The sequence below is a fragment of the Clupea harengus genome, chromosome 19 (genome assembly GCF_900700415.2).
Source record: "Clupea harengus chromosome 19, Ch_v2.0.2, whole genome shotgun sequence".
NCBI classification, from domain to species: domain Eukaryota; kingdom Metazoa; phylum Chordata; class Actinopteri; order Clupeiformes; family Clupeidae; genus Clupea; species Clupea harengus.
The window spans coordinates 26516851-26530240 of NC_045170.1; the positions used below are offsets into that span (position 1 = coordinate 26516851).

The window sequence follows — 13390 nt, forward strand, 5'->3', positions numbered from 1 at the left end:
GCACAAGACTCTGTTTTTGAGTGACAACCTTCAGGTGCAGATGTACTAAAGCATACCAATTTGGTTGCAAACTGCACCTAAAACGTGACTTGGTATGTACAAACCAACTCCACATGGCTAAAACCACATTCTGCGTGCCGCAACAGATCAGAATGTCAAGTAGGCTTTTCCCACCTATGCATGTGCATTCATAGCAGGATCGGTGGAAAATGTGGAGTTTGAGGCAAAACCATTGGAGGACATGCAACTGATTAAAACGTCTGTTTTGCGGCAGATTTGTCCGACTCTTAGAAGCAGGTGTGATCCAGGTACCATGTTTGATGCGTGCATAGGGGATATTTCTATTGTCTGCTGTTCAGTAAAAATGGAGCTTCAAGCTCCTTGCTTGAAGATCTTTATCCATTGGCAACTATCACCTTTGAGTCAGGCTGCACAGTTAAATCAAATTTTTTTTTTTTTCAACTTTCAATAAAAAGTCTTGTGTCCCCTTTATGTTGCGATCAGTGTGCTTGGCCATAATAGCCCTGATAATAGCTACCTTTGTTTTTGTTCACCTTTTTGCTTGTCATAGTTGCCCAAACAGTATTTTGAGTGGTTGTCAAATAACAGTCCTGTATAATATATATATATATATGTTTAATGACATTATTACAGTATTAGCAAGTATATCTAGTTCCCGGCTGCAAACTTTTGGTTTATTTTTCTGTAGGTTGGTGATTCCATGATTTCTACTGCACTTTTATACCAGGTCCCATAACTTGACAGAAAGCTCTGCTTTTTGACAGACAAATATGTTGCTTTACTCTCCTAGAGAAGAGGTCTGGTATGCGTACTGAGATGCCCTACTCAGTCTACAAATGCCAATCAATATAACACAGCTGGGAATCGTTTCTTGGAACTGGATCTCAGAGGATGTGTGCTGATGGGAAAGAGAAGATGGCATGAGATTCACTAGAAGGACTAAGAGAATAATACTAAGTTGATTTGGCATCATTCACAATAAATGGTAGAATCAATAACTGGAAGGGCACAAACCCAATAGACAGTGGCCATCAGCCCCCTATTATACACAGATGTCACAGGTCTAATGACCTGTCAGTTAAAGCTGCAGAGACAGGTATCTAGGAGAGCTAAATGACCTGTTAAAGCTGCAGAGATTATGCTGCGGAGAGCTATGTATGTCTTCTGAATATAAGAATGTCATCCTTCCATTCCTGAATGAACCATTACATTTGCCTGATTATGTCAATATTAACTTGACATAAAAATAAATGGTAAATGGACGGCATTTATATAGTGCTTTTCTACTCAGAGAGCATTTACATTTAGTCATTTTTATCCAAAGCGACTTACATATGTATACACATTTTTTACATTTACACTGATGGCACACTGCACATCAGGAGCAATTGGGGGTTCAGTGCCTTGCTCAAGGACACTTCGACAGGGAATCGAAGTAGCAACCTTCTGATTACTAAACGACTTCTTTACCTCCTGTACCACTGCCGCCCCACTCAAAGTATGCCTCAGACACCTACCCATTCACATGCCAATGGCGGAGGCTACTATCTAAGGTGCCTACCTGCACATTGGGAGCGGTTGGGTAAGGAAGAGTAAGGATCAAACTAGCAACCTTCCAATTGCTGAACAACTCCTCTACATCCTGAACCACTATCGTCCCAGCTATAACTGGGTTTCCCCAGATGACAGTATGTTGAATAGCAAAACTCCCCTTTAATGTTCAACTGGGATTTCTTACTCGCAGTGCTCATGGGCTTTTTTGGAAGACATTTACATTCACTTCTTAATGACACTTTGTCTGTCTCCAGCATGTTTATGATTAAGTTGAAGAGTCTGGTAACAACAAATGCCCTGCTGCATGAGCACAGAAGCATGGACAAGAGGTAAACCAGCCAATCAGTGAGGGGGTGAATGAGGGACAAGAGGTAAACCAGCCAATCAGTGAGGGGGTGAATGAGGGAAAAGAGGTAAACCAACCAATCAGTGAGGGGGGGAATGAGGGACAAGAGGTAAACCAGCCAATCAGTGAGGGGGTGAATGAGGGACAAGAGGTAAACCAGCCAATCAGTGAGGGGGTGAATGAGGGACAAGAGGTAAACCAACCAATCAGTGAGGGGGTGAATGAGGGAAAAGAGGTAAACCAGCCAATCAGTGAGGGGGTGAATGAGGGAAAAGAGATAAACCAACCAATCAATGAGGGGGTGAATGAGGGTGACTGAGATGGGAAAAGAGCGATGGAAATGATCAAATGTTTTTAAATTAATAATGACACTGGACCCTACTGACTGAGATCACTGCTGCAATATTAATGAGCAGATAGAGCTGAGAGCTTTTTGAATTCTGAAGCTGCTCTGCCACACAAACACCATACATGCTACAGTATCAGGTATGCAACTGCACCTTGTGTGTGTGTGTGTGTGTGCGTGTGTGTGCCTGGGGGGTGGGGGTTGACTCATTGTGAGTGTGCCTATCTTGACATATTCAATGTCAGTTAGCCAAACATGTAGAAATTGCAACATGTTGTAGGCTATGTGGTAGACTTGTGTGCATATCACATGTTCACAACACAATGCACAACATAAACAGAAATATAAAGGCAGACACTAGATTTCTCAATGGTTCGGTTGAATTTACACAGTCTCACTTCAATATGGCAATCACCCATAATAATCAGCATGCTATTCATGTGTTCTGCATTAGCAGCATACCACACATGGACAGCATTATAACAGTTCAACACACTACTACTAGACACAAGAAGGATGCACAACATATCTGCTAACAGTAAAAACAACAACATGTTGCATGGTGGGAACTACACAGTCTCATACCCACGTACGGAAGTGATGCTACCCCTTGCACGCTACAATATGATCGCCCATAGAAACATGGATAAAGAAAATAAGTTCTGCTAATCAGTACGTGGAAACACCAAACAGAGATTCCAGGGAGAGAGAGGACATGTGGGTTTCAAGGCTGCAAAGAATCTTAAAGAATGGAGTGGAGGAGTGGAACATTCAGCATGCACAGAACACAACATATCCCCCCTTTACCTAAAGATATTACTGACAACATGAATGGCAGTATGCAACAGAACATAGCTTGGTAATAGAAATAGTGGATATGGTTTAATACTCTAAAGTATCAATAATTCTTCACATAATAACAGTGTCCCATCAACCAAATAAACCCTTTCAACAGGCTACATTCAGTAACTTGAACAAACTGTTTAAGTATTATGAGTGTGTGTAGATGTCAGTAATGCCACTGCAGCCATGCAGCCGGCATCCCCAGAATTCAAACAAGTGCAGCCTGTTTACCAATTATCTGCAGGCTTTTTAAAGACTCTGGGCCTCATTTACTAACAGGATTGCGCCCATTTCAGGCGTAAAATAGCGGGTAAAGACATAAAACCGTATTTCCAAAGGAGGCGCACCTGAGTAAAAGCGCAGATTACCGCTGCTGGGAGGGTATAAGGGAAAGTGGGTGTTCGTCGCAAAGAGAATGGGAGGAGATGCGTAAAGTGCGCCTAATTGTGTATTAGTAACGAAACAAGAGGTGTTTCAGCATGACATATCAGCTGCTAAATGAAAACTATGTGCCTGCGAGAAATTTGAAAAAAAAACGAACATCAGAAATGTTTTTGTTTTTTTTTATGTTTATTTTTGATATATAATTTAATATAGGCATATACAAACTGTCCCACCAGCTAGCTGTTACCCAGAATCACCGCTCATTGTATGGTTTAAACCGTATTTTCACTTATAGTTCAAGCACACCGAGTACAGTGCACACCTTCTGCGTAGGAGTAACGGGTATCTATTCAGGAAAAGTACTTGTACTCGAAGTACACTAACTAAACTACCGGTAAGTAAATTGTAGAGACAGAGCAGCATATTCATTTCACCTTCCATGTTTATTTTGACGTTATAGCCTCTCGAGCGCAAGCTACCCCCAGTGCCATGGCAACCAAACGTCTGAACACTTCAGTTTCCCCTGTCCAGGCTACAACTCCAGTTTTCAAATGTATCCGCCTAGGGCAGCGTTTTTGAAAAGCATTGTTTTCAGTGCTGGAAAACGCCGTTTTTAAAGTGAGGGGTGTTGTGTATTCCTACAAGACGGGATGCTATGGAGCAGTTAACCTGGCTATTAAGTATCCTAGCTATCTCTAGCTTAGGGAACCATCTTAACAGTTTGCCGTTGCCTGTCTGTGATTAACTAATATGTGTGAATATGAACTTGTGAACATAAACTTGTTAATATGAAACTGCACAGGCACCCTGGGGGTAACCATAGCAACCCAGAAACTCAATGTTCGCTGAAAAGATTAATTTCCCCAAATCAGCTCACCAATAAAAGACAGTCTTGAATTCAAAGTGATCACAACTTTTAGTGTGGACGGAAGGGCTAAACGGAGAAATATTTATGAGTTTCTATATTTACCTGAGTTTGCTGTAACCTCGTGAACCAAAAGATCTAATTCTAATTCATCATCCATGGTGGCAGGAACACGCAGGCTCTTTCTTCCCTATTTTAGCGGAGCGCTAAATAACACTAATGGGCGGTGTTAGGCGCTGATTACGACGAGGTTCTAAATACCACGGAAAAATACCGTGCGGTATATGCGGTTTGGCAAAAGCGCAGATTAAGCTGCGGTCGCAATGTTAGTAAATGAGGCCCTCTGTGTTCTCCTTGCTTCATTGTAAGATATTGTTGTTGTTTAGTGCAGGGACATTACCAAGCCGTTCCTTTGTTTATCTTTCGGTGTATGCCGCTTACTGTGTTTGACCATGCCTTTTTATTTGGTTTTGACCTTGATTCCAGATCTGTGTTCTTGGAGTGAAGTTTGCCTGCGTTTGGATTGTGGGTTTTTGCCACTGGAACTGTTTGAACGTTGCATCTGAGTCTAAGAGCCTTTATTCGTTGGACAGGAGACTGAGTATAGGGAACTGGTGGACTGCTTTGTGGCATGGCAAAGGAACAATCACCTTCTCTGAATCATGACCAAGACCAAGGAGATGAATATGGATCTTAGGATGACTAGGACTAAGCCTTCCACTCTTTCAATCCTAAAGGTGTTGGAGAGCAACAGACCCCTTGGTGTTCACCTGAACAGCAGACTGGCCTGGACATGTAACACTGAGGCTGTCTACAGGATGGATAGTCTATGTTTAGACTACACGCAAATCGGATTTGTTTCTCAAATCGGATCTTTTGAGACAACTGTCCGCACTGTTATTTGAATGATCAGATTGGATTGGTTTGTCCAGACATCACCAACCTATCTGCATAGATTGCTTTGGTAATGGTGTAAGCGTCAGTAACTACGGTAGGTTCCTTCGAACTTTGCCTCTACAGAAGCCTCCCCTTAAATGCCAGCAGACAATTGAGTTGGTCACCTGTCCACAGACTGCTGTTCTCCATGTTATGTTGACACACCTCCATAACACTCTCAAAGAGAAGAAGAAAGAAATTAATAAATCAGTGTAAGTTCTTTGGGGCTTTTCTTTCAAATCGGTGTAAGTTATGTCGCTCTGCTAATAGCAGCATGAATTCCAGGACTCTAGCCTTGACGTTGTTGTGGTGTGTCACATTACGAGTGATACGAAAGCCACGTTGAAATCCAATTTGAGTGGCCGGAGTGTCTGGACTGAGAAACATATGTAGGAATCCGATCCGATTAGCTAGCTAGTACCCTTCTGCTGAGTGCTGCAGATGGCATCAATAAAGAATTGTTGTTGGAGGGTTTCAGAGCCCACTCTCACATTCCACTAACCGCTTTGCAATGGCACCCAGTATTGCCAACCCTCCACTCAAACATGCAACAGTTCCCAGAGTGGATGGTGGAGGGAGGAGGGGTGCAATAAGACTGAGTCAGACCGTAATTGGCCATAGTGTTTGGCATGGCAAGCAGTAGGGGGTCTATCAGAATAATTATGTGGCAGTTCTTCTGCATGTCTAACATAAATCAGTGTTCAGATGTACTGGTCTATTGGCAAACAGAACATGGTCAGGAGGCACTGGCTCTATCTATGAAAGCCGTCCCCTGTGGTGTCCATCCTTCGATTGAAACCCAATTTTAGTGCAGCTTCACAGGGGAAATATTTTAATTAATCCACATTGCTCCAATTAGCCTCTCGGTGATTGCCTTAATCACCAGGACAGAAACGGAACATCCCGCTCTGATTTAGTGCCATGCTCATGGATTTTGGGCCATGTATTTATGAATGGAGGTCAAATGTTTCAGCTAAATTCTCCTCAGCATTAATGAGACTGGATTTTCATTTACATTCCATAAGCGTACTATGCATTGTCTCTTATAGCTGATGACGAGAAAAGAAAAAAAAAAAACACACCTCCATAAAAAAAAAAACATGTTTGTGTACACACACACACACACATACTGTATACAGTGCCTATAAAAAAGTACCCAACACCCCAGGTGTCACAGACTGGAGACGAAACAAAGAAATAGGATGCAAACGCTCAAGGCGTGTTTTACTGATATAAATCAAAGTGCCACGATGGGCAAACAAGGCAGCGATCACAGGACTGGAGAACAGCACATCTTGCTGATCACAAACAATTACACACAAAGACAAAGGAAAAAGCCCAAGGCTTACATAGGAGCTCAGTGAATACATTGGCTACAGGTGAGAACTAAACTTAATGAACACATAGGATACAGGTGAGAACTAAACTCAATTATCACATTGGTTACAGGTGAGAACTAAATTCAATTAACACATTGGCTACAGGTGAGAACCCAAACATGGAGGGAAAACTAAGTGAGGGAAATACTAAAACACAGGAGAGGATGAACGGACTGGAGTAGCATATGGAGCAAGAGCAGGAACAGGAACAGAGGAGTGTGCAGCAGAGGTTGTGACAGAATCCCCCCTCTGACGAGCATCTCCAGATGCTCTAGAATGCTGACCAGGAGGACGACCTCGGGTGCGTGGAGCAGGACGGTCAGGGCATCTCCGGTGGAATTCTGCTTTGAGCATGGGGTCCAGGATGTCATTAGACGCCACCCAAGATCGCTCCTCTGGGCCATACCCTTCCCAATCGACGAGGTATTGGATTCGGCCAGCTCTCCGTCTCGAGTTCAGCAGTGCTCTCACAGCATATGCAGGTTCTCCGTCAACATTAGGGACTGGAGGTGGAGTGTCCAGGGGCTCTGCCTCCTGCAGTGGACCTGGAACCACCGGCCTAATGAGGGAGACATGAAATGAGGGTGAGACTTTGAACTGTGATGGTAATTGCAGGCGATATGTTACCCTGTTGATTTGTTTTAGGATCTTGAATGGTCCTATGAAGCGCGGCCCGAGTTTTCTGCATGGCTGGCGGAGATTGATGTCCTTTGTGGATAACCACACTCTCTGGCCTGGATGGTAGGTTGGAGCCTCTCGGCGATGGCGGTCCGCTGCCTCCTTATGCCTCTTGATTGCCCTCTGGAGATGAACGTTAGCTGAAGACCAGACATCATTGCTACGAGTATACCACTCCTCCACTGCTGGAACCTCAGTACTGCTTGGATTCCAAGGGAAAAGTGGTGGTTGAAAACCCAAAAAGCATTGAAATGGTGTCAAACCGGAAGAGGAGTGCTTGAGTGAGTTTTGAGCGTATTCTGCCCAAGGGAGAAATCTACACCAATCACCCTGCCGGTCCCCACAGTAGCTTCGGAGGTACTGTCCGAGTTCCTGGTTTAACCTCTCCACCTGACCATTAGACTGCGGGTGATGACCTGAGGTCAGACTCACTGTGACCCCCAGCCTTTCCATGAAGGACCGCCTGTGAGGTGAACTGAGTGCCCCGGTCAGAGACGATGTCTTCAGGGAGGCCAAAACGTCGGAAGACATTGTGGAATATGGCCTCGGCAGTCTGGAGAGCTGTGGGGATACCCGGCGGAGGAACAAGACAGCAACCCTTTGAAAATCTGTCCACTATAACAAAAATTGTGGTATTACCTTCAGATGGAGGCAGGTCGGTGACAAAATCTATGGACAGATGGGTCCACGGGCGTTGAGGTAGAGGCAGTGGCTCCAGGGTGCCTGCAGGTAGGTGTCGGGGAACCTTTGATTGAGCACAAACACTACAAGACTGAACATGAGACTGGACATCCTTGTTTAGGGTAGGCCACCAATACTGAGAGGATAGCAGCTGTTGTGTGCGAGTGGTGCCAGGGTGACCCGTGCCAAGAGATGTGTGCGCCCAGGTAATGAGACGACTGCGCAAAGAATTAGGCACGTAGACCCTGTTCGGAGGGCATTCAGGTGGTTGAGGGTCCTGAGCTGAAGCCTCCAGGATCTCTCTCTCCAGATCCCACCGAATGGGAGCTACAATACAGGTGGATGAGACAATGGGTTCTGGGGTGTCAGGACGTGGTATTACTTCAAACATGCGAGAGAGTGAGTCGGCCTTGATGTTTTTTGAACCAGGACGATATGAGATGGTGAATTGGAAACGAGTGAGGAATAGGGCCCACCTGGCTTGTCGGGGGTTGAGCCGTTTGGCTGTGCGGATATATTCCAAATTCTTGTGATCTGTAAATATCACAAAAGGCTGTTGCGCCCCCTCCAGCCAGTGACGCCACTCCTCCAGGGCAAGCTTGATGGCCAGCAGTTCCCTATTACCCACATCGTAATTTCTATCAGCCTGGGACAGCTTCCTGGAGAAGTAAGCACATGGGAAAAGTTTAGCAGGATTACCTTGACGTTGAGACAGGACGCCTCCTACCCCCACCTCTGAGGCATCCACCTCTACAACGAAAGGAAGCGCAGGGTCAGGATGCTTCAGTAGAGGGGACGATGTGAACCTTGTTTTGAGAGTCCTGAATGCCTCCTCTGCTTCAGGTGACCAGGAAAAAAAGACGAGGAGATCCTTTCAGGAGAGAAGTCAGAGGAGCCGCTACAGAACTGAAATTCCTAATAAACCTGCGGTAAAAATTAGAAAAGCCAAGAAATCTCTGAAGTTCCTTTGTAGTCTTGGGCCTCGGCCAGTTCAGAACAGCTCGCACCTTTTCCTCATCCATCTGCACTCCCTGTGAATTCAACACGTAGCCTAGGAATGAGATGGAAGACTGATGGAAGAGACATTTCTCAGCCTTGACAAAGAGGTCATTCTCCAGCAGTCTGTTAAGTACAGCCTTCACATGTTTTACATGATCCTGAACATTGTCTGAGTATATAAGAATGTCATCAATATATACAACAACAAACCTGTGGAGCATGTCTCTGAGAACCTCATTCACAAACGACTGGAACACAGAAGGAGCATTGGCTAACCCATACGGTAAAACAAGGTATTCATAGTGACCAGTAGTAGTGGAGAATGCTGTCTTCCATTCATCTCCTTCCCGGATCCTCACCAGGTTGTATGCGCTTCGCAAATCCAGCTTGGTGAAGTATCGGGCCCCACGAAGTTGTTCCAGTGCTGAAGGGACTAATGGAAGTGGGTAACGGTACTTTATGGTTATGTTATTAAGAGCCCTGTAATCTATACAAGGGCGCAAACCACCATCTTTCTTTTCAACAAAGAAGAATCCTGCTGACACCGGGGATGTGGATGGACGAATGAAACCCTGCCTCAGAGCTTCATCCACATACTCCTGCATGGAGGCGGTCTCCTTGTTGGATAGGGGATACATCCGGGAACGTGGTAGCGGTGCCCCTAGCAGGAGGTCAATTGAGCAGTCCCATGGCCGATGAGGTGGCAGCTGTGTGGCTCTCGCCTTACTGAAAACTTCAGATAGATCTTGGTATTCAGGTGGGATATTGACTTCACCTACCTCTGGACTTTCAATAGACGTAGAAGCACACTGCACCTGCAGACACCGATCCTGACAGGCTGGGGACCAGGCAAGCACCCTGCTGTTAGACCAGGAGATATGAGGATCATGCTGGCGAAGCCATGGCAAACCTAGTACTATGGGATGGACAGGTGAGTTAATAACAAAAAAAAAACTCAGGGTTTCCTCGTGAATGTGATCAATGGTGAGTTGTAAAACCTGCGTCTTCTCAGTCACACGTCCTGAGCCCAGTGGTCGACCATCAATTGCATTCACCCGTAAAGGAGGAGTACATTGAGTTTTTGGAATCTTCAAAGTATGTACAAAATCTTCCGCAATGAAATTACCCGCAGCACCAGAATCAATCATGGCAAAACCAGAGTAGTGACCAGCTCCCCATCTTAAAGTTACTCTTATATTGAATAGTTCAGGCATTCTATTAATGGAATCTCTGCTTACCCCGGCGGACCGTTGTGACTCCTGGTGTTGAGGACGGCGGTTACAGGTTGCTATTAGGTGACCAGACTCTCCACAGTACAAACATAGGCCGTTACGCCTCCGGTGCTCCCTCTCCTCGGGGGTCAGGCGTGTGTGGCCTATTTCCATCGGCTCATAGGTTTGCGGGGCCTGAAGTGACTCACATTTGACGTATGAACGATGTCTTGGAAGTCCTCTTGTTCGAAGGAGATTGTCCAGACGGATGGCTAATGCCCCTAGCTGGTCCAGAGTTAAGTCGTCATCTCGACAGGCTAGCTCAGACTGAATCTCAGGTCTCAGACCACGTCGGTAGACGGTAAGGAGGGATTGCTCATTCCAACCACTTCTGGCTGCAAGGATCCTGAAAGACAGAGAATAATCAGCTACTGTACGGTCTCCCTGACAAAGCTTCAGTAGCTGCTCCCCGACCTCCAATCCCTCAGCTGGATGCTCAAACACAGCCTTGAAAAGTGCTTCGAATGAGGCAAGATCCTTGATGTCATCTCCACCTTGTTCCCATACCGCAGTAGCCCACTCTAAAGCTCTTCCAGTGAGAAGAGAAATGATAAAAGCTACCTTAGATTCTTCAGATTGAAAATTACGTGGATTCTGAACCATGTGCAAAGAGCACTGAAGTATGAAACCTCTACAGGCATTTGGGCTTCCATCAAACCTCTCAGGTTTCACCAGGGAACCATCTCGCTGAGGCGCAGGCTGAGGCAGAGGTGGTGGGCGAGCAGACAACTCTTCAGTTGGTCACGCTGTTGGCTTAGTAGCTGACCCTGAGCGGTGATGGCTTCACGAAATCTTGCTGCCTCGGCTGCATCCATGCTTTTGGTGTGTAATTCTGTCACAGACTGGAGACGAAACAAAGAAATAGGATGCAAACGCTCAAGGCGTGTTTTACTGATATAAATCAAAGTGCCACGATGGGCAAACAAGGCAGCGATCACAGGACTGGAGAACAGCACATCTTGCTGATCACAAACAATTACACACAAAGACAAAGGAAAAAGCCCAAGGCTTACATAGGCGCTCAGTGAATACATTGGCTACAGGTGAGAACTAAACTTAATGAACACATAGGATACAGGTGAGAACTAAACTCAATCATCACATTGGTTACAGGTGAGAACTAAATTCAATTAACACATTGGCTACAGGTGAGAACCCAAACATGGAGGGAAAACTAAGAAGTGAGGGAAATACTAAAACACAGGAGAGGATGAACGGACTGGAGTAGCATATGGAGCAGGAACAGGAACAGAGGAGTGTACAGCAGAGGTTGTGACACCAGGCAACTCCACAAAAAGGTTATTGAAAAGCATAAGCCAGGGGATGGATACAAGAAATGATCACTGAGATCACTGAATATAGCTTAGAGTGCAGAAAGCAACCAATAAGAAATGGAAGGAATATGGCACAGCCATAAATCTGCCTAGTGCAGGCCGTCTTCAAAACCTGAGAGAGCTGGGAGGAAGGGGACAAGTGAGGGAGGACACCAAGAGTTTGTCAGAATGTAAGTGCAATTTTCTAGACAAGTGGAAGAAGGCTCTATGGTCTGATGAGACCAAAATGGAGTTGTTTTGGCCCTTAGACTAGACACCATGTTTCACGTACACCAAACACTGCATGTCATCAGAAACACACCATCCCACCGTGAAGCAAGGTGGTGGCAGCATCATTAGAATCACACCATCCTCACCGTGAAGCAAGGTGGTGGCAGCATCATCAGAATCACACATCTCCAAGGTGGTGGCAGCATCATCAGAATCACACCATCCTCACCGTGAAGCAAGGTGGTGGCAGCATCATCAGAATCACACCATCCTCACCGTGAAGCAAGGTGGTGGCAGCATCATCAGAATCACACCATCCCCACCGTGAAACAAGGTGGTGGCAGCATCATTAGAATCACACCATCCTCAAGGTGGTGGCAGCATCATGCTGTGGGGATGTTTCCCTGCAGTAGGCCCTGGAAGGCTTGTGAAGGTGGAATCAATGCAAAAACTTATAGGGAAATCCTGGAGGAAAACCTGACATAGTCTGCAAGAGAACTGTGATTTGTTTTCCGGCAAGACTATGACAACCAACAACAGTCAAAGCTACACACTGGAGTGTTCTGGAGTGGTAAGATCACCAGACCTCAATCTAATTGGGAATTGTTGGTTGGACTTGAAAAACATGTCCATGTTATTCACCTTGATGTTATGGATGTTATGTTATGAATGTCTTTATTGAAATCCATCCATCCAATGAAATCCAACAGAGATAAATTGTGGGAGGGAGTTGAAGACAGATAAAGAAACGGAGATCTGTTTACGCAAATGCTTTGGCATCACAAAATACTTTTGTCATATCAAGGGTCAACCAGAGACAGTGGAAGAGAGAAGAGAGAGAGAGGAGAGGAAAATTATAACCAGAAAGGAAACAAAGAAAAGAAGTGTCAATCAGGAAGAGAAATAAAATGAGAGTGAGAGGGAGGCATCTCTGGGTCTTCTGAGACAAAGCAAACATGACTGGTCAGAGCTGAACTGGTGCGCCAGCTTTGGCAGATCATACGCTTTCATTCAAATAGATTGAAGAGGGGGGGGGGGGCAGCGTGACCTCTATTCTTTGGGGATCTCTCTTTCTTTGTGCATTTTTTCTTTTCTCTATGAGATTGTAATGAGGCTAGTATGTGTGAATGTTTCCAGAGACCTGCAGTGATTAGGGACTCAGAAGAGGCTATTCATTGACACAGCACCGCCACTGCCCAGTGGTCTATATATAGCGTAGATGCTGCTACCACCCAAATGAGATAACCACCTTGGATAGCTGGAGACCGTGGGGATCATTGAGGAGGCTCAGGAGTGTGAGATGGTGAGCATTTCATTTCAGCCCCCCTTTGTGGTATTCTGACACATCTCCAAAATGTACACGTGTGTCCAATAGGAGTCAGGGACGAAGGGTGCATGTCACTCTTAGTCGGCTTGGAAAAAAGACTGACGGCCAAATTAGTGCTGATGAGAATGATTTATCAGTAGAGGTGAGGGGGTATGAGGTAATGTTCGCTGTAATGAGGTCTTTCGTTTAGGTAGTACCATGCACACGCATATGTCT

At 45.4% G+C, this 13390-nt stretch overlaps 1 protein-coding gene across 1 annotated transcript in view; it reads left to right on the top strand.

Annotated features, from left to right (window-relative positions):
- The first annotated feature begins 12803 nt into the window (after positions 1 to 12803).
- The window catches only part of nt5c1aa (5'-nucleotidase, cytosolic IAa), an 8626-nt gene continuing 8039 nt past the window's right edge, over positions 12804 to 13390 (top strand). Inside the window, exon 1 of the mRNA XM_031585831.2 lies at positions 12804 to 12810. Within this exon, the coding sequence (XP_031441691.2) occupies positions 12804 to 12810 (7 nt within the window). The remainder of the gene's footprint in view (positions 12811 to 13390) is intronic.